We start from the raw sequence: 21,176 nt of genomic DNA on the forward strand, positions 1-21,176 counted from the left end.
TAGGGTCCTCCCTCAGCCACAAGGCTTCCCACTGGTGGGTTAAAGGGTCATTGTGAGGTCAGTCCCCAGGGATCAGGTTTTCTGAACTGTTATATAGATCTCACCCTACAAGCACACACACACACACACACACTTGATCTGATTTACATGTTCTAAAAGGCTGTCCTATTAACACCAAATCAACTAAGGGGATATGGGGATAGATTGGCCAGTGTGACATGCTGTTTGTGGTTCCTGGAATGCTTGCAAATGACACATGTGCTTGCTGATACAGTACTGTGTGTGATGGAGGGTGAGATGTTAAATGACAGGGCTGTAAAACCAACATAAACTTTACCTTGGTCTGTCTGCTCCCTTCACTTAGTAGGTTACCTCACATGATGATCTACAGTAGAGAAGTACAACAGAGAAAAGATGTAGCCTGTGGTATCTCCCTTCATTTTTATAAATGAATTCATGAATTTAATGAAGATAGTCCTCAAGCAGCGATTCCTGGAAGTGGCCAACTGTCAATGTGATGACACAATGATTATGCCCGTAGTTGAATGGAAAAACGATATCCTTATTGTAACGACCTACTGTAGCCGATTTCAGCAGTTGCCGTCTCTTACGTCTCTCTCATTTTATTACCCCTCCTTGGGTCCTTCTGCTTCTCAAGACTGACTGTATGTTGGAAACGATTAGCCATTCACTCACCCCTCGCTGTCGGTGGAAGGCGCATCCTGCACTGTACAGTTTTGGGCAGAAGTTACATTTTATTTGCAAAGTTTCTCAAGGGGCTACACACGAAACAAAACGGATACTTCAAACAGTCTATCGAAGCTCTGTGCGCATTTCTGTCTACGGATTTGACATCGGAATTAGTTGTAACTATTTTATTCTTTGGGGAGTTTGTCATTATAGGACTGTATAACTATGGAGTTATGCGCTTCGTGAGGAGTGGCGTTGAGACACCAAAGCCATGGTAAAATGGGATACAGTGAGTCTGGATCTAAATAAAAGTTTATAAAAAGGTGAGATGTTTAACATTTTCCTTTCGGTTCAGGTCATGCCATGTTTGATGTGCGTAAAGATGCGTTCATACAGAGGTCACTAATTTCGCGCATAGTCAAACGATTTTCTCTACAGTGAAGTGTTTTGTCAGAGCTCACCTTTTCATTTGTGTTTGGGTACTACTGAAATGAACCAAAATGAATCTGTAACCCTCCAGTGATAGAAGGTAGAAACCTTTTTGTGGTGGATGGATGCGCAGCTGAAGATGGACCGTTCCGCCGCATTCATATTGATACTGTCCGTGCTGATGGTGCCAGTTACAAGTCTCCCCTGCCCGCGCCAGTGCACGTGCCCTCAGGCCACAGAGGTGCACTGCACGTTCCGTTCCCTGCTCGCGGTGCCCGCCGGCATACCCAGACAAGTGGAGCGCATGAACCTGGGGTAAGCCTGTTGGATTGACTTTATTCAATGACCCGCAATGAGACCATAGGCCTAAAAAACAAGCGTCATGCACAATAACTTATACCTATAGACGTGCAGTATGTGCATAAAGTATACGATTTGTATTTATGCATGTGCATTGTAGGCCAATACATTTTTTAAAAGCTATCAAATATTCACTTTTCATTAGAGGCCTTTGGAATAGTTTACAGTTAAGTATGTGCTGAGCATGTGCCTGAAATTAATCTCTCTGCAACTCACAAGTAAATGTGCACAATGCAATATGCCTACAGTGAGGTCTTATCTAATCGTATTATATACTTATTATATACCCCATGCTTTTAACTGAGTCATTTTACATGAGCTTGAGCCATTTCTTAAAAATAACAGAAAGGCCCACCTACTGTATATGTTCCCAACTGCCACCTTCATTGACAATGTTTTGATCCAGAGGTCTTAAGTTCTTTAGTTCTTCTTTTCTTCTTATACAGTCAGAAATGAACTTTGATCCACAAAGAACAAGTCAAGTACCTTAATAGTCAGTCATGAATTGCTTTTGTGTCGTTGTTGTTTCCTGTAGGTTTAACACCATAAGCCATGTGACTCAGACCTCTCTGGCTGGGTTGAGGAAGCTGGAGCTTCTGATGATGCATGGGAATGATCTCCACAACATTCCCAACGGGGCCTTTAAGGATCTCATGTCCTTACAGGTACAAATCAAATGTTATTTGTCACATGCGCCGAATACAACCTTAAAGTGAAATGCTTAGTTTACAAGCCCTGAACCAACGATGCCGTTTTAAGAAAAATAAGTGTTAAGTAAAAAATGTAATAAAAGTAATTCAAGAGCAGCAATAAAATAACAGTAGCGAGGCTATATACAGGGGGTACCGGTACAGAGTCAATGTGGAGGCTATATACAGGGGGTACCGGTACAGAGTCAATGTGGAGGCTATATACAGGGGGTACCGGTACAGAGTCAATGTGGAGGCTTTATACAGGGGGTACCGGTACAGAGTCAATGTGGAGGCTATATACAGGGGGTACCGGTACAGAGTCAATGTGGAGGCTATATACAGGGGGTACCGGTACAGAGTCAATGTGGAGGCTATATACAGGGGGTACTGGTACAGAGTCAATGTGGAGGCTATATACAGGGGGTACCGGTACAGAGTCAATGTGGAGGCTATATACAGGGGGTACCGGTACAGAGTCAATGTGGAGGCTATATACAGGGGGTACCGGTACAGAGTCAATGTGGAGGCTATATACAGGGGGTACCGGTACAGAGTCAATGTGGAGGCTATATACAGGGGGTACCGGTACAGAGTCAATGTGGAGGCTATATACAGGGGGTACCTGTACAGAGTCAATGTGGAGGCTATATACAGGGGGTACCGGTACAGAGTCAATGTGGAGGCTATATACAGGGGGTACCGGTACAGAGTCAATGTGGAGGCTATATACAGGGGGTACCGGTACAGAGTCAATGTGGAGGCTATATACAGGGGGTACTGGTACAGAGTCAATGTGGAGGCTATATACAGGGGGTACCGGTACAGAGTCAATGTGGAGGCTATATACAGGGGGTACCTGTACAGAGTCAATGTGGAGGCTATATACAGGGGGTACCGGTACAGAGTCAATGTGGAGGCTATATACAGGGGGTACCGGTTAGTCCAGGTAATTGAGGTAATATGTACGTGTAGGTAGAATTAAAGTGACTATGCATAGATAATAAACAGAGAGTAGCAGCAGCGTAAAAGAGGGGTTGGGGGGGGTGGCACACTGCGTATAGTCCGTTTAGCCATTTGATTACCTGTTCAGGAGTCTTTTGGCTTGGGGGTAAAAACTGTTGAAAAGCCTTTTTGTCCTAGACTTGGCACTCTGGTAGTAGAGAGAACAGTCTATGGCTGGGGTCTTTGACAATTTTTTGGGCCTTCCTCTGACACCGCCTGGTATAGAGGTCCTGGATGGCAGGAAGTTTGGCCCCATTGATGTACTGGGCCGTACGCCTACCATCTGTAGTGCCTTGCGGTCGGAGGCTGAGCAGTTTCCATACCAGGCAGTGGTGCAACCAGTGCTCTCGATGTTGCAGTTGTAGAACTTTTTGAGGCTCTGCCAAGTCTTTTCAGTCTCCTGAGGGGGAATAGGCTTTGTCATGCCCTCTTCACAACTGTCTTGGTGTGTTTGAACCATGATAGTTTGTTGGTGATGTGGACACCAAGGAACTTGAAGCTCTCAGCCTGCTCCACTACAGCCCCGTCGATGAGAATGGGTGTGTGCTTGGTTCTCCTTTTCCTGTAGTCCAAATTATCTCATTTGTCTTGATCACGTTGAGCGAGAGGTTGTTATCCTGGCACCACACGGCCAGGTCTCTGACCTCCTCTGTATAGGCTGTCTCATCGTTGTCGGCAAACTTAATGATGGTGTTGGAGTCGTCCCTGGCTATGCAGTCATGAGTGAACAGGGAGTACAGGAGGGGACTGAGCACGGATCCCTGAGGTGCCCCCGTGTTGAGGATCTGCGTGGCAGATGTATTGTTACCTACCCTTACCACCTGGGGGCGGCCCGTCAGGAAGTCCAGGATCCAGTTGCAAAGGGAGGTGTTTAGTCCCAGGGTCCTTAGCTTAGTGATGAGCTTTGAGGGTACTATGTTGTTGAACGCTGTGCTGTAGTTAATGAATAACATTCTCACGTAGGTGTTCCTTTTGTCCAGGTGGGAAAGGGCAGTGTGGAGTGCAATAGAGATGGCATCATCTGTTTATCTGTTGGGGCGGTATTCAAATGATGGTGGGTCTAGGGTTTCTGGGATAATTGTGTAGATGTTAGCCATTACCAGCCTTATTAAGCACTTCATGGCTACAGACGTGAGTGCTACGGGTCGGTAGTCAAAATGTCATTGAAGACACTTGCCAGTTGGTCAGCGCATGCTTGGAGTATACATCCTAGTACTACGTCTGTGAATGTTGACCTGTTTAAAGGTCTTACTCACATTGGCTATGGAGAGCGTGATCACACAGTCATCCGTAACAGCTGATGCTCACATGCATGCTTCAGTGTTGCTTGCCTCAAAGCGAGCATAGAAGTAATTTAGCTCGTCTGGTAGGCTCGTGTCATTGGGCAGCTCGTGGCTGTTCTTCCAGTAATAAACAGGAAATGTTGATTAACATGAAATATCACCTCAGTACTGTAAAGTAGGTTATACAGTATAGTACCAGGCAATTGTTCCATTCTATTATTATATTCTACTCTACTTTACTATAATCTATTCCAGAGTTACCCAAACTCGGTCCTGCACCCTAGGGCCCCTCTGAGTGCACGTTTTGTATTTTTGGCCTAGAACTACACAGCTGAATTCAAATAATCAAAGCTTGATGATTGGTTATTTGAAGTTTGGGAAACCCTGCTCTATTGTATTAGGATGATAACTCCCTTACCTCTGCCTTTCTTCCCCTCAGATGCTGAAGATGAGCTATAACAAACTGAAGGAGATCAACAGACACACTCTCCAGGGTCTGTGGTCTCTGACCAGACTCCACCTGGACCACAACCGTCTGGAGTTCATTCACCCAGACACCTTCCAGGGCCTCACCTCCCTACGTCTCCTACAGCTGGAGGGGAACAGACTGCAGCAGCTCCACCCCTCTACCTTTTCCACCTTTTCCATGATGGGACACTTCCACGTCTCCACCCTCCGGTGAAGCCGAGCATGATGAACTACAGTACCCATAATGCTCTGGACAATATTTTATCCGTTTTATCTTAGTATCGGGCACTTTCTCAATTCATCTTTCCTCGATTCTTTGCGTCCTCTCTCTTCACCGTCTTCTCAAAACCCATTGTAGAAGGTCAGAGGGGCGGGACCTTCTCTAATGCAGTTGAAAATGAGGCAAGGAAATAGGATGTGAGGAATCACGGAAGGAGTAATTGAGATGGAGCCAAGATGTTTGAAGCTAACGTTATAATGTCCCTCCTGTCTCCTTATCGATTCATCAGGCACCTGTACCTGTCGGAGAACAGCCTGACCTCGCTGCCCCAGAAGCTGCTGGAAGGAATGCCCCAGCTGGAGAACCTCTTCCTGCATGGGAACCCTTGGACATGTGACTGCAGGATGAAGTGGTTCCCCGACTGGGACAAAAACTCACCAGGTTAGGTATTTTTATTTACCAGCTACTCAGTGAATGTACGTATTTGTCAGTGATGGCAAATACAATTGGATCAATGCTCAAAGCATAATGCAGCTGTCATTTTACACATTTGTGCCTTGAAAATGTATGTCCAAAACCTAACCAAACTTCACACTCGGAATTACAAACATCGAATAATGATGTTAATGTTCCCTCTCGTCTCCCTTTCTTCATAGGTGTGCTGAAGTGTAAAAAGGACAGGGCCTACCCAGGAGGTCAGCTCTGCCTTATGTGTTACTCCCCAAAGAACTTACGAATGAAAGAAGTCCTGAGCCTGGACACACTGGGCTGCTCCAGCCCTGTTATCACCTCCCCTGATCAACCTACGACCCCAGAGGACACAGAGACAGAGCTCATGACCCTGGAAGAGTTCAAGGGGCCATTTGGCAACATTACCTTAGGCCTGACGGACGAACATGGGAACAAAGTGGATCTGGAGTGCAGCGTCGGAGAGCCCCGCAGAGAGTTGTCTAAGGTCAGCTGGGAGCAGGTCAACCCACTGCAGCTGTCCTCTAATGTGAGTATCTCCGTGGATCTGGAGTGTCCCATCAACAGGGACAATTATGAGAGACTCTGGAAGCTGATCGCCTACTATAGCGACACGCCCGCTCACCTGCAGAGAGAGATCATGCTGACTAAGGAGCCTGTGCCCAGCTACAGGTAGGCTGGATTAAGAAACCGCTTTTTAACTGATCATTATGGGCCAAATTCCAGCTTCTACTTGAGTAACATTTTCACTTAGTTGTGCATTGAGATCAATGCACGTGAACGTTTATGGAAGTTAGGATTTGCCCGTATGTGATTTATATGATTTTATATGGTAATTTCAGAGTGGTCCTCAATACAGAGCACAGTTGTCTAACTCATTTTCCCCAAGGGCCACATTCAGTCTTCACTGAGGTCCAGAGGGCCACACTTAAAATATATTGTATTTCCTTGCCATCAAAATGTGCAAAATATTGTCCTCACTCTATTTTTCGATGCTCCCTGGACTGTCTAGCTTTCGTTTCGATGACTGTTAGCTAGCTGGACAGAGTGAAGAGACTGTAAATGTAGGTCTATTATTATTTCTACACAGTCTTGATTTGGTTTTAGTCATTTAAATAATGATTGCGATTGTTTTTTCCCACAAAAATATATAAATATACTTTACCAGTCAAAAGTTTGGACACATCTACTCATTCCAGGGTTTTTCTTTCATTCTACATTGTAGAATAATGGTGAAGACGTCAAAACTATTAAACAACACATATGGAATCATGTAGTAACCAAAAACATGTTAAACAAATGAAAATATATTTTATATTTGATTCTTTAAAGTAGCCACACTTTGCCTTGATGATAGCTTTGCACACGCTTGGCATTTTCTCAATCAGCTTCATGAGTTAGTCTCCTGGAATGCATTTCAATTAACAGGTGTGCCTTGTTAAAAGTTCATTTGTGGAATTTCTTTCCTTCTTAATGCGTTTGAGCCAATCAGTTTGGAAAATTTCAAGAACTCTGAAAGTTTCTTCAAGTGCAGTCGCAAAAACCATCAAGCGCTATGATGAAGGTCCGCCACAGGAAAGGAAGACCCAGAGTTACCTCTGCTGCAGAGGATAAGTTCATTAGAGTTACCAGCCTCAGACATTACTGCCCAAATAAATGCTTCACAGAGTTCAAGTAACAGATACATCTCAACATCAACTGTTCAGAGGAGACTGCATGAATCAGGCCTTCATGGTCAAATTGCTGCAAAGAAACCACTACTAAAGGACACCAATAAGAAGAAGAGACTTGCTTGTCCAAGAAACACGATCAATGGACATTAGATCCATGGAAATCTGTCTTTGGTCTGATGGTCTGATGGTCTTTGATGAGTCCAAATTTGAGATTTTTGATTCCAACCATTGTGTCTTTGTGAGATGCAGAGTAGGTGAACGGATGATTTTGCATGTGTGGTTCCCACCATGAAGCATGGAGGAGGAAGTGGGATGGTGTGGGGGTGATTTGCTGGTGACTGATTTAGAATTCAAGGCACACTTAACCAGCATGTCTACCACAGCATTCTGCACCAATACTCCATCCCATCTGGTTTACACTTAGTGGGACTATCATTTGTTTTTCAACAGGACAATGACCCAAAACACACCTCCAGACTGTGTACGGGCTATTTGACCAAGAAGGAGAGTCACGGAGTACTGCATCAGATGACCTGGCCTCCACAATCACCCGACCTCAACCAAATTGAGATAGTTTGGGATGAGTTGGACCGCAGAGTGAAGGCAAAGCAGCCAACAAGTGCTCAAAATATGTGGGAACTCCTTCAAGACTGTTGGAAAAGCATTCCAGTCGAAGCTGGTTGAGAGAATGCCAAGAGTTTGCAAAGCTGTCATCGAGGCAAATGGTGGCTCCTTTGAAGAATCTCAAATATAAAATCTATTTTGATTTGTTTAACACTTTTTTGGTTACTACATGATTCCATATGTGTTATTTGATCATTTTGATATCTTCACTATTATTCTACAGGGTAGAAAATAGTAAAAATAAATAAAGATTAGTAGGTGTTTCCAAACCTTTGACTGCTACTCTATATATTAATAATAATCAAACCACCCGCAGGCCGGATTGAATGGGCCTTGAGTTCAATACGTGATATAGTGCATCTAATTTCATACTGCTATGTTATGTGTTTTTTTTCTAATAAACTCAAACTTCTTGATCTCCAGGTACAGGCAGGACCTGGAGAGAGATGCGTTGTACTACACGGGGGTTAAGGCTAACGTGGTAGCTCAACCATCCTGGCTGATGCAGAGCTCTGTGGACCTGCAGCTGAACAGGCCCCAGTCCACTGGGAAGAGTGTCAAGCTGATCCTCAGCACCCACCTCACACAGACCGTGGAGCCTGAGCTGGAGCGCAGACAACGCAGGACATGGGTCATGATAGAGAACACAAACACTACCAGGATGGCGCTGAGTGTTGTAGTGGGCAGCTCTGCTGCAATAGACTGTAACGTGTTGAGCTCAGGAGACACGGCGGTTCGCTGGATGCTGCCAGACGGGACCCAGCTGGAGGCACCATACAGCAGCCCAGACAACAGGGTGTCAGTGTCGAGCACCGGCAGGTTGGATATTAAAGCTGTAGGACACTCAGACTCAGGGATATATTACTGTATCGCCCAGGTCTCTGACGACCTCAGTGTCCTCCCTTTCCGCCTGACGGTCGAGGAGTCCTCCAGTCCTCCCCCTCTTGGAGGGGATGAGACAGCGCCTACCCTCGTAGAGGGGTTCACCGGTGTCCCGCTCACTCTGAACTGTGTCGTGTCTGGCTCTCCTGACCCTGAGATCAACTGGATCCTTCCTGACAGCAACATAGTGAGTCACAGAGCCAACTCTTCTAGAGCGCAGGTGTATTCCAACGGAACTCTGAGAGTCCCAGAGAGTCGACTGACAGACAGTGGATATTATAAGTGTGTGGCCATGAACCAGCATGGTGTGTATTCCCTGGCTACTAAGGTGACTCTCACCAGACAGTTAGGAGCAGAGATGCGACCACTGAGGAGAATGAGGCCACAGTCCGCTTCAGGGGTCAACACCAGGGTCAAAGCCCCCATGGAGGCCACTGAGGAGGCATCAGGGGACAATGAGGACGCACAGGAAGAAATCCCCTCCTCCTCTTCCTCCTCATCCTCACCCCCGAGCCGTGTGGAGCTAATGAATCGGCGGAGAGGTCAAGGTTCAAACAGGGGTGGAGGACATCCATTTAGAAACACATGGAGGCGACCTGCTGCACCTAGAAAACCAACCACGACAGGGACAAATGGCGAAGACAAGAAAAACACAGTGGAGACGAGGAGGAGGATTAACGTGGCAAACAAAAATATAGACCCGGAGAAGTGGGCGGACATTTTGGCCAAAATCCGTGACAAGAACGGACAGGGTAACATTATCATAACACCCAGCTCAACTCACCTCACCACAAAGAAGATTCAGGAGTCAACGACAACGGCCAGTGCTAAGCAGACAGAGTCTCTGGGCAACATAGAGGGGTCAATAGACGACCTCCACGAGGAAGAGGAGAAAGAGCTATACACAGCCACTATTATACCGTATACATCCATTCTACACACTACTTACACCACAGACTCCGATGCGGATACAGGCACAAATCATGCTCATTTCACGCAGCCGGTCACAGAGCCTGTCACATCTGTTCCCCAGCAGCCCAGTAACACTGTCACACACACAAAGACGCCAGGCAGGCACACAGTCACACCAACACACTCCCAGATCCTGGGTCAGCTGCGTGTGAATGTCTGGACCAGTTCTTCATACCACGATTCTTTACAAGGAGAAAATCAAAATACCACCCCCACCGCTTCTGCTACAGATGGTGAGGCGATTACAGAGTCTGATATCTCACCCACGTCTGAGGATAATCAGGGGGCGGAAGACGCTAACGAACCCAGTGTTTTTAACAGCTATAATGAAGGAGGTGACGCATATTCAGACAGAGCTGGACTTGACCCGTCACTTACCACCACTGCAGTTAGAGGGTACTCTGAATCGGAGACGGAGAGCGATGAATTTGATCACTCTCTCACTGAGACTCGGCGCACAACTGCTAAGCTAGAAACACGTACACAGCTAAAGCAGCATGCGACGTCGAATATAACCCATCTTCCACTCACCGCACCTTCTCCCACGGCCGAGCTCACTTCAGCTGTGTATATGAGGAAGGAAACTCCAGGTGAGGTGGCTACTCGACTCAGAAACCAGAACCCCAGGAGGAGGAATGGGGGTGGGGGCAGGAGAAGACGGCCCAATACGGGCAGAAAGAAGCCAAAGCCTAATAATCCGTTGAGAAGTGATTTTACAACCGCAGCCACACCTAAGGACGCGCTCCCAACAACTACCAAGGCAACCACTGCCACGTGGATTAAAATAGAAGCGTTCCACAAGGCCAAAAGCATGACGGACAGGTTTAATACCGCAGTTCCATCGACGGGCAGCCAAGCAAAGTCATCAGGTAGAGTGAGTCACGAAGAGAACACAGGAGTCTCTTTATACCAAGACAGGAGTGACCCTTCAGTGACGCCTACAACTCGAAAGGGCACCCTTTCACCACACGCCGAACCACTGTTCAGGAGCACAACAGCCCCACCGGCGTCTCCCACAACCTCTTTAACAGAAACATATAAACAAACGTCCCAGAGCAGCCATCACAGAGCAGCCCCAGAAAGAGCCTCTCAGACTCCGAACACTCAGAGCCCAGTCCCAGAGCACTCGGATGTGCACACGACAGCCAGTCAGGGAACATTTACAAGCGTCCCCCTTCCTGCAGTTAAACCAACCGAGACAACGCAAAGGGGAGGCAGCGCTACTGTAGACCTTCACCCTGTCCCAAGTCCTGACAAGTCCCCAGAGAATCGCAACACTCGACCGGGAGTGCTACCAGATGGACAGCCCAACACACCAGACAATCGATATACAGAAGGTACGACTGAGGTTAAAAAAGTGCCGGTCAAAGAGATTGACAGTGTGTCCCAATCTATCTGGCATGAAATAACCAGTGCACACGGCACAACACACGCCCCGGGTGCCTCAACAAAAGAGCCCTTTCATGAAGAGGCAGGACATGAGAAGGCTCGGGTTAGTACCACTGAAATGCCGGTGACATCTGAAAGCTCTTATCGCGGCTCTGATCCTTCTAAAACAGTCACTGTTAAGCCCGGAACAACCTTTGATGGGCACTATAACGTCAGAGAAAGCACTTCCGCCACAGGCAAAGACCGAACACCATTGGAAAATGTTGCGGTTTCTGTTGATGCTACGACAACAAAGGGCGTTACTCCAACTATGTCACCTGTCACCTCCACATCAGTTAAGGCATCTGTAGTTTTCCCCTCTAGGGTGAAGCCTCAGATCCCTGTACTAAACACTCCATCCACTAGGGTCAGGACCCAACCGTCATCCAGAACAGTGGAGGCTCCCTCCAACTCCAACCACATCCCAGACAGTCACAGAGAGAGAGTCCTCATCTCTCAACCCGACCAGAGGAACAACCCGATCCTCAACAGAGGAGACTCCATCCTAATCACCAGATCTGAACCCGACAGACAACCACCACCAGCCGACTCCCACACCACAACTAAACTAGAGTCAACTGACATCAAGCCTGATCCAGTCACTGGTGTTAAACCAACCACCACAGAACCCAGAACACCCCACAGGCACAGGACAGTCACAAACATAAACACTCAGATGGTCAAACAGACGACCACCACAACCACTCTCACTCCCACCACCACAATGAGTGTTTCTCAGACTTCATTCGTGTCTTCGTCGAAGCCTCAGAGTCCATCTAGTGGGGGCCAGAGGACAGAGACCCCTACCCAGACACAGGGGTTATCAGGTGGGGTGTCCGTAGCAGGTCCTGCTGTAAGAGGGAAGCCCCGGATCACCAACGTGGATGTGCAGACAGTGACAGTGAATGCAGAGATGGATGCACAGCTGCCCTGTGTGGCTGTAGGAGAGCCCAAGCCTTTCCTCTCCTGGACGAGAGTCTCCACTGGTATGTATAACAGCACTTCCTTTTCTGTTCTCCCCTCTTCATAGAACATCCTCCTTCACTCTCTGTTCCAGAATTACACCGCTGTATGTAAGCCTGTTAATGTAACAAAAAAAGGAGAATCCTATTTGTAATGATATAAGCTATGCTCCATTCTTGTGTTTCAACAGACAACATGTTGTAGAAATAATCCTTTATCTGCATTGTTTTAATCTACTCGATGTCTTTAAACATGTGTTATTTTCATTCATGCAGGAGCGACAGTAGCCCAGAACACTCGGGTCCAGAGGTTCGAGGTCCATCCCAACGGCACGTTTATCATCCGTAACAGCCAGCCCCAGGACCGAGGCCAGTACCTCTGTATGGTCCAGAACCAGTATGGCGTGGACAAGATGGTGGTCTCCCTGATGGTGCTGGCCCAGCATCCCAGAGTGCTCCAGCCGCGCTACCGCGATGCTACCGTGTACCACGGGGATGGCATCGATCTGGAGTGCCAGGTACAGGGACATCCCATGCCCCGGGTCACCTGGGTGCTGCCTGACAGGGTCCACCTCACTGCCCCCCCAGCCCCGAGCCCTGACAACCCAGCCAGTGGCCTCCAGCCCGGCCCTCAGTCTGGCCCCAAGCGCGTGGACCTCCTCGGTAACGGTACTCTCCGGATAACTCAGGCCAGCTACACAGACAGAGGGATCTATAAATGTATCGGCAGCAGCGTGGCGGGAGCCGACACCGTCTCTGTCCGACTCCATGTGGCAGCCTTGGCTCCAGTCATCCAACAACCTCGCTATGAGAACATGTCCCTCCCCGAGGGCAGCACGGCCTATATCCACTGCACCGCCAAAGGAGCCCCTACGCCCATCATCCGCTGGACCACGCCTGACGGAGTCCAGCTCCTCACCTCGCAGTTCGTCAACGGCCGTCATTTCTTTGTCTTCCCCAACGGGACCCTGTACATCCGTGGGCTAGGCAAAGGCGACGCGGGGATATATGAGTGTGTGGCCAGTAATGCGGTAGGAGCCTCCAGGAGAACCAGCGTTCTGACAGTACTGAGACTCCCATCCTCCACCGAGGCCAGGATTACCTCCTCGTCTCCCCAGAGGACTGACGTGGTCTATGGGGGGCTGCTGAGGCTCGACTGCATTGCCACAGGAAAACCAGAGCCCAGGATCGTCTGGAGGACCCCCTCTAAGAAACTAGTGGATTCCCAGTACAGGTATGCATCTTCTGGCATCTTTTTCACTCACTGTCTAATATGCCCTTCAGGCCATTCTCTGTATGTACAGTACTTTTTCCACATTTGGTTTTGTTACAGCCTGAATTTAAAAATAATTAAATTGAGATTTTATGTCACTGTCCTACTCCTACAATATGCCATTATGTCAGCGTGGAATTATGTTTTTAGACATTTTTTACAAATTAATTAAAAATGAAGAGCTGATATGTCTTGAGTTAATAAGTATTCAACCCCTTTGTTAGAGCAGGAAAAAGTCACATAATAAGTTGCATGGTCTGTGTGCAATAATGGTGTTTAACGTGATTTGTAAATGACTACCACATCTCTGTATCCCCACACATACACTTATCTACAAAGTCCCTCAGTCGAGCAATAAATTCAAACACCGATTCAATCACAAAGACCAGGGAGGTTTTCCAATGCTTTGCAGCGAAGGGCACCTATTAGTAGATGAGTAAAAAATGTAAAAGCAGACGCTGAATATCCCTTTGAGCATGGTGAAGTTATTAATTACACTTTGGATGGTGTATCAATACACCCAGTCACTGCAGAAGATACAGGCGTCCTTCCTGCCAGAGAGGAAGGAAACCGCTCAGGAATTTCACCATGAGGCCAATGGTGACTGTGATAGGAGAAAACTGAAGACAGATCAACAACATTGTAGTTACTCCACAATACTAACCTAAATTACAGAGTGAAAAGAAGGAAGCCTGTTCAGAATTAAAATGTTCCAAAATATGCATCCTGTTTGCAGGATGTGGCAAACTAATTCACTTTATGTCCTGAATACAAAAGCGTTATGTTTGGGGAAAATCCAACACAACACATCACTGAGTACCACTCATCATATTTTCAAGTTATGATAGAAAGCGATGGAAATAGAGCTAACCACAGGCAAAATCCTAGAGGAAAGCCTGGTTCAGTCTGCTATCCAACAGACACTGGGAGACAAATTCACCTTACAGTAGGACAATAACCTGAAACACAAGCCCAAATATACACTAGAGTTGCTTACCAAGTATGTTCCTTAGTGACCTAGTTACAGTTTAGACTTAATTCGGCTTGAAAATGTATGGCAAGACTTGAAAATGGCTGTCTAGAAATGATCAACAACTAATTTAACAAAGCTTGAAGAATTATTTAAATAATAATGTGCAAATATTGCACAATCCAGGTGTGCAAAGCTCTTGGAGACTTACCCAGAAAGACTCAGCTGTAATCGCTGCCAAAGGTGATTCTAACATGTATTGACTCAAGGGTGTGAATACTTCAATGAAATATGTGTGTATTCTATTTTCAATATATTCGCAAAGATTTCTAAAAACATGTTTTCACGTTGTCATTGTGGGTATTGTGTGTAGATGAGTGGAACAAAAATCTATTTAATCCATTTTGAATTCAGGCTGTAACACAACAAAATGTGGAATAAGTCAAGGAGTATGAACACTTTCTGATGGCAATGTATGTCAACTGTCAGATCATCAGGTGTTATCATGAATAAGAAGGTTTACTGTGAAATCATACAGGCACATTTTCTATTCCCTAAAGTTTAGCTGAAAAACCATTAAAAAAATACCTAAAATGGTTGCTATTAACAGCAGGACATACTGTTATTCACAAACAATAACAACTTGTTTTTGTTGGGGGGGGGGGTTCAGCTTCGATCCCAGAATAAAGGTGTTCACCAACGGTTCTCTGGCCATCCAGGCCATGACAGAGAAAGATGATGGGGACTACCTGTGTGTGGCCCGAAACAAGATGGGGGACGACTACATGCTTCTGAGGGTTGGCGTGCTGACCAAGCCGGCCAAGATCGAGCAGAAGCAGCTGCTGGCCAGTCAGAAGGTCTGTCTTTTGTCTTAGGTTTCTATGTAAATAATGGCCACATCCCAAATGACACCCTATTCCCTGTACAGTGCACTACTTTTGACCAGAGCCCTATGGGCCTTAGTGAAAAAGAGTGCACTATATAGGGGTTAGGGTGCCATATGGGGCAGAACCTTGGTTGTCATGCAAATATTTTGGTTGATTTTCTGTATAATGTACGATTGGATAGACAATAAATATTTTTGAATCTGAAGGTGATGTATGGAGGAGACCTGAAGGTGGACTGTGTAGCGTCTGGCCTCCCGAACCCTGAGATCCGCTGGGCTCTGCCGGACGGCACCATGATCAACACACTGAAACAGACGGATAGTAGGGCTAGAGGTGGGCGCACCCGCAGGTACTTGGTATTCAACTTCACACATACCGTCATTGAATCACATAATACAGTATGTACACCCAATCTGTTATTGAAGCACATTAACTGCATAGTCGATAAGGATCCCAGTACAATTTTCAAACAATCCCCCAACCCCTCCCACCCCCCAGATACGTGGTGTTCGACAACGGGACGTTGTACGCCAACGACGTGGGGATGAGAGAGGAAGGAGACTACACCTGCTACGCTGAGAACCAGATAGGGAAGGATGAGATGAAGGTTCACGTCAAGGTGGTGGCGGACCCTCCGATCATCAGAGACAAAACTCAAAGCCCTGAAGTCGTCAGGGTTCTTTATGGGGAGACCGTGTCTCTGAAGTGCAGTGCCAAGGGAGAGCCGACCCCAGTCATCACGTGGCTCTCCCCCACTAACCGGGCCATTGCCTCCTCCCCCGCTAAGTACCAGGTCCATAATGATGGTACATTAGTGGTCCAGAAGGCACAACACTTTGATGCTGGTAACTACACCTGCACAGCTAGGAACAGTGCCGGTCAGGACCGCAAAGTCACCAGGGTGGACGTCCTGGTGATGCCGCCGACCATCAACGGACTGAGAGGTATGGTCAACACTATCAGAGTGATGGCTATAAGGGACCAGCGCACCATGCTGGCCTGCGAGGCCATGGGGACACCCATCCCCCAGATCATGTGGGTGTTACCGGAGAACATCGTTCTCCCGGCGCCATACTACGGCAGCAGAATGACGGTGCATCGTAACGGTACGTTGGATATACGTTCGCCGAAGGGGACCGACTCGGCTCAGCTGGCCTGCATCGCACGCAACGAGGGTGGGGAGGCCAGGCTGATGGTCCACCTGGAGGTTAGAGAGATGGTAGAGAGGCCGCAGCTCAGAGGGCCCAAAACAGAGAGCCTCTCTCTAACGGTAGGCAGTACCATGACCCTGAACTGCTCCTTTGAAGGAGGCCCAGCACCCCCAACGGTAACCTGGATCCTCCCTAATGGTTCCCCCCTCATGAGGGGTGCCCAGTTCTCCAAGTTCTTCCACCGACCTGACGGCTCCTTGGTCATCACTAACCCCTCTGTCTCTGAGAGTGGTATGTACCGCTGCCTGGTGAGGAATGTCGCCGGGCTAGTGGAACGTACTATTACTTTAGCCCCGGAGAGGAAACCAGAGATCAATAACCGCTACAACTCCCCCATCAGTATTATGAATGGGGAGAGCCTCCAACTCCACTGTCTCTCCACGGGGGACCCCCTCCGGCTGACGTGGACCCTGCCCAGTGGAGTGGTCCTGGGGCGGACACAGAGAGCCGGTCGCTACGCCGTCCTAGCCAATGGGACGCTCGCCATCCAGCAGGCGTCCGTCTACGACCGCGGCTCCTACGTCTGCCGAGCGGCCAACGAGTACGGCAGCGCCCTGCTCTCCGTGCCCGTCATCGTCATTGCGTACCTGCCTCGCATCACCAATGGCTCGCCTCCCGTGATATACGCTCGCCACGGCGTAGCGGTCCAGCTGAACTGTATTGCCACGGGGATCCCCCGAGCTGAGATTGCCTGGGAGACGCCGGATAGGACGCGGCTAGCGGTCAGTGCCCAGCCACGCCTCTTTGGCAACAAGTACCTCCACCCACAAGGTTCTCTCATCATCCAGAACCCCACGCAGAGAGACCAGGGCTTCTACAAATGCACCGCCAGGAACGTGATAGGGGTCGATACTAAAGCCACCTATCTACATGTGTTCTGATTAGCCTTAGACAAATAGGTTTTCATCATATGCCCAAGAAACTGCCAAAGGAGCTGAGCACAGCCAATACTTTTCATCCATCCACATGATGTTGGAGAGCCTTTGAATCACTGTCAATGCAAAGTAAAGATACATTTTCCAACTGGTAGCTATCTGTCCTGTGACATCATTCAAGGCCATGTTTTAGCTGCATTTCAACCACCATTTTGTGACACAGCCATTTTTCACTCATCAAAAAAAGACTTTGCTATGAAGGACTTTAAATCGTCTGCGCTGACAATGACAATTTATGTCAAACAGTTTTGATAAGCATAGCTAAATATATTATGTTCGATTTAATGAAAAGATTCAAAATGATACAGAAAATAACCAATATTGCTGAAATGAGGACGATTTCAGGGGACCTAAGCAACAATGGCTGGTGTTTAAATAACTGTTTCCCAATCATCCATATCATCTTACTATCTTAACCAAAAGTATTTTTAAGGACTCGTAACCCTGCTATTTACAGGAGAGACTCGCACATTACCGTTTACTGTGATGATTGTACATGCAATATGGTTTAGATCTGATTGCAACCCTCATAGGTGTCAACATCAGCACATAGAATAATACTAATATGGTTTTACATGCCCTCATTATTAAATTATTTGTCTTTAAAAGACTCTTGATGTATAGGAATTTTACACATTTTTAAATAAAGAGAAGCTCAAAATCCATCGGAATCTTGTAGAATATTACTTGTATACGTTTGAGAAAAGACTATGGGTGATTTAAGATGCAGCCATAGTGTATGGGCCCTGGGCAAAAGTAGTGCACTACAAAGGGAATAGGGTGCAATTTGGGAAGGGGATAAGAATTTAGAACTAGGTCAGGACAGATTAGGGATCTGTCTTCCAAGAGTAAACATTTTCAAAGTAGCTCTGGGGATTATTATACAGTCATGGTCCCTCTCTTGCTAAAAGGAGAACCATCTGGTTGTGTGTGGGAAATCCCCTGTTAGTTCACTGGTTTCCCTCTGAAAGAATTCCCACTTTAACTCTACAGACTTAATTGTAATCAGCTTTCATGATTTATGAAATCCACTCGCAACTTGAAGGGGTGCAGTACCGCTGCAAGAGGGATGACATAGAGCCTGTGTTTCGTTGACTATTGATGGACCTGCTCTTCAGTAAATGGCCCGTACATTTGGCTGTTGAGCCCGAATAAATGTTCCCTTTTTTGTTTCAGATAATCGAAGAAATAAAGGCTTTATCTGTCTCTCACTGACCCCCAGGCCCAGGTCAAACACAAAGCAGACACCACCCAGGGCCGCTGCTCACATCTTGGACACACCTGTGGTCCTGTCTGTCCCAGGGCTATAGAGATGAAGTCGTCCATTTGCCATTACAGTACCATATTGTCATCCGCACTAAGTAGTGCGGTCTTGCTGCGTTTATATGAACTTTTTCTTTCCACCTCCGGTACCCCCTGTATATATCCTTGTTATTGTTATGTACTTTTCTTGTTACTTTTTGATAATATTTTTTTAAAATTCACTTTAGTTTATTTAGTAAATATTTTCTTAATTCCATTTATTGAACTGCATTGTTGGTAAAGGGCTTGTAAGTAAGCATTTCACGGTAAGGTCTACTACACCTGTTGTATTCGGCGCATCTGGCAAATCAATTTTGAACAAACCAAAACCTGCAGAAGAAACACAGCGGAACCTGGAAATACCATCCAACACAAAACTGAGTGAGTAATGTTCAGTCTGAACCTACTTCTGAAGCCAAAAAATTCAAAGACTAATCTCCAGGTAATTTTGTTATATACATCTTAATAAATAAGGCTACTAAGTGTAACATTATAGCTTCCGTCCCTCTGCTCGCCCCTACCTGGGCTCGAACCAGGGACCCTCTGCACACAGACAACAGTCACCCTCGAAGCATCGTTACCCATCGCTCCACAAAAGCCACGGCCCTTGCAGAGCAAACAGAACAACTACTTCAAGGTCTCACAGCGAGTGATGTCACCAATTGAAACGCTATTAGTGCGCACCCCGCTAACTAGCTAGCCATTTCACATCAGTTACATAAGCTACCAAACTGCTAGGACAGAACTGACCTGGCTGCAACTTCAATTAGCACTGAAGTGTGAAGTGAGAGGTGTGAAAACTCTTGAGCCCAACAATGGCAGGAGAGTTTCACAGCCAGCAGAACAGCCCACCTCAGACCCGGACCACAATCTCAACACCACAATGGGACAGACAACACAGGACCCACCAACCCAACAGACCCCACACACCCCTTACCAGGCCCCCTGTCAGTTCCTCTGATATCTCTCTTGACAACCCCCACATATCCACTAAGGATACACAAAAGCCAGAGATTGTGCTCCTCATTGACTCAAATGGCAAATACATTCAAGGGGATAAACTTTTTCCCAAACACAAAGTGGCTAAACTCTGGTGTCCAAACACTAGGCATGCCCTGGAGCTGTTGTCAGAAGACAGACTACGGTCCCCCAGGCACATCAAAATTCACACAGGCACAAATGACCTGAGGGCACAGCATGAAAGGGTGGCCACAGCACTCAATGGAGTGATTGAACAAGTGGTTATCTCCACCGTGCTACCATGAAAATACTTTCACCCTGCCACCATACAGCAGGTGAATGCAAGCATTTTGCGAGGAAGTGCCTCAAAACCTAATGTCTACCTGGCCCACCACTCCACCCTGGATTTTAACAGCCTTTACGACCAGGTCCACCTCTACAAGGCAGCAATCCCAACTTTTGCCAGGACCGTGAAGGATGTCACCCTCAACCGTAGCCACAGCACCTCAGACAGCAGCAAACAGAGCTACAGACAAACCTCCCAGACCAGCGAGACCCCCTCCTGAAGGACACAGCATCGCCAGCCACACCCAAGACTACCCCAAGCAAACCCTGGCCACACCCTATATACAGTTGAAGTCAGAAGTTTACATACACCTTAACCAAATACATTTCAACTCAGTTTTTCACAAACCTGACATTTAATCCTAGTAAAAATTCCCTGTCTTAGGTCAGTTAGGATCACCACTTTATTTTAAGAATGTGAAATGTCAGAATAATAGTAGAGAGAATGATTTATTTCAGCTTTTATTTCTTTCATCACATTCCCAGTGGGTCAGAAGTTTACATACACTCAATAGGTATTTGGTAGCATTGCCTTTAAATTGTTAGGTCAAACGTGTTGGGTAACCTTTCATCAGCTTCCCACAATAGGTTGGGTGATGTTTGGCCCATTCCTCCAGACAATGCTGGTGTAACTGAGTCAGGTTTGTAGGCTTCCTTGCTCCCACACACTTTTTCAGTTCTGCCCACAAATGTTCCATGGGTTTGAGGTCAGGGCTTTGTGATGGCCACTCCAATACCTTGACTTTGTTGTCCTTAAGCCATTTTGCCACAACTTTGGAAGTATGCTTTGGGTCATTGTCCATTTGGGAGACCCATTTGCGACCAAGCTTTAACTTCCTGACTGATGTCTTGAGATGTTGCTTCAATATAGCCACATAATTTTCCTTATTCATGATGCCATCTATTTTGTGAAGTGCACCAGTCCCTCCTGCAGCAAAGCACCCCCAAAACATGATGCTGCCACCCCCATGCTTCACGGTTGGGATGGTGTTCTTCGGCTTGCAAGCCTCCCCCTTTTTCCTCCAAACATAACGATGGTAATTATGGCCAAACAGTTCTATTTTTGTTTCATCAGACCAGAGGACATTTCTCAAAAAAGTACAATCTTTGTCCCCATGTGCAGTTGCAAACTGTAGTCTG

The 21,176-nt window shown here is 46.9% G+C and overlaps 1 protein-coding gene across 1 annotated transcript; it reads left to right on the forward strand.

Annotated features, from left to right (window-relative positions):
* Positions 1–605: 605 nt before the first annotated feature.
* Positions 606–18,094, forward strand: LOC109890635 (immunoglobulin superfamily member 10). Its single transcript, XM_020482600.2, has 11 exons — positions 606–1,013; positions 1,211–1,434; positions 2,015–2,144; positions 4,896–5,134; positions 5,434–5,585; positions 5,801–6,284; positions 8,333–12,177; positions 12,430–13,387; positions 15,067–15,253; positions 15,490–15,632; positions 15,782–18,094. The coding sequence occupies exons 2-11, from the start codon at positions 1,241–1,243 to the stop codon at positions 17,373–17,375; spliced, it is 7,926 nt and encodes a 2,641-aa protein (XP_020338189.2). The 5' UTR covers positions 606–1,013; positions 1,211–1,240; the 3' UTR covers positions 17,376–18,094.
* The last annotated feature ends 3,082 nt before the right edge of the window (positions 18,095–21,176 follow it).

The sequence above is a fragment of the Oncorhynchus kisutch genome, linkage group LG5, assembly GCF_002021735.2.
Source record: "Oncorhynchus kisutch isolate 150728-3 linkage group LG5, Okis_V2, whole genome shotgun sequence".
Classification (NCBI taxonomy): domain Eukaryota; kingdom Metazoa; phylum Chordata; class Actinopteri; order Salmoniformes; family Salmonidae; genus Oncorhynchus; species Oncorhynchus kisutch.

Coding starts and splice junctions, on each gene's coding strand:
- LOC109890635 (XM_020482600.2), top strand. CDS start 1,241: ATGGATGCGCAGCTGAAGATGGACCGTTCCGCCGCATTCATATTGATA. Junction 2,145..4,895: donor AGGATCTCATGTCCTTACAG/GTACAAATCAAA, acceptor TCTTCCCCTCAG/ATGCTGAAGATGAGCTATAA. Junction 5,586..5,800: donor CTGGGACAAAAACTCACCAG/GTTAGGTATTTT, acceptor CTTTCTTCATAG/GTGTGCTGAAGTGTAAAAAG.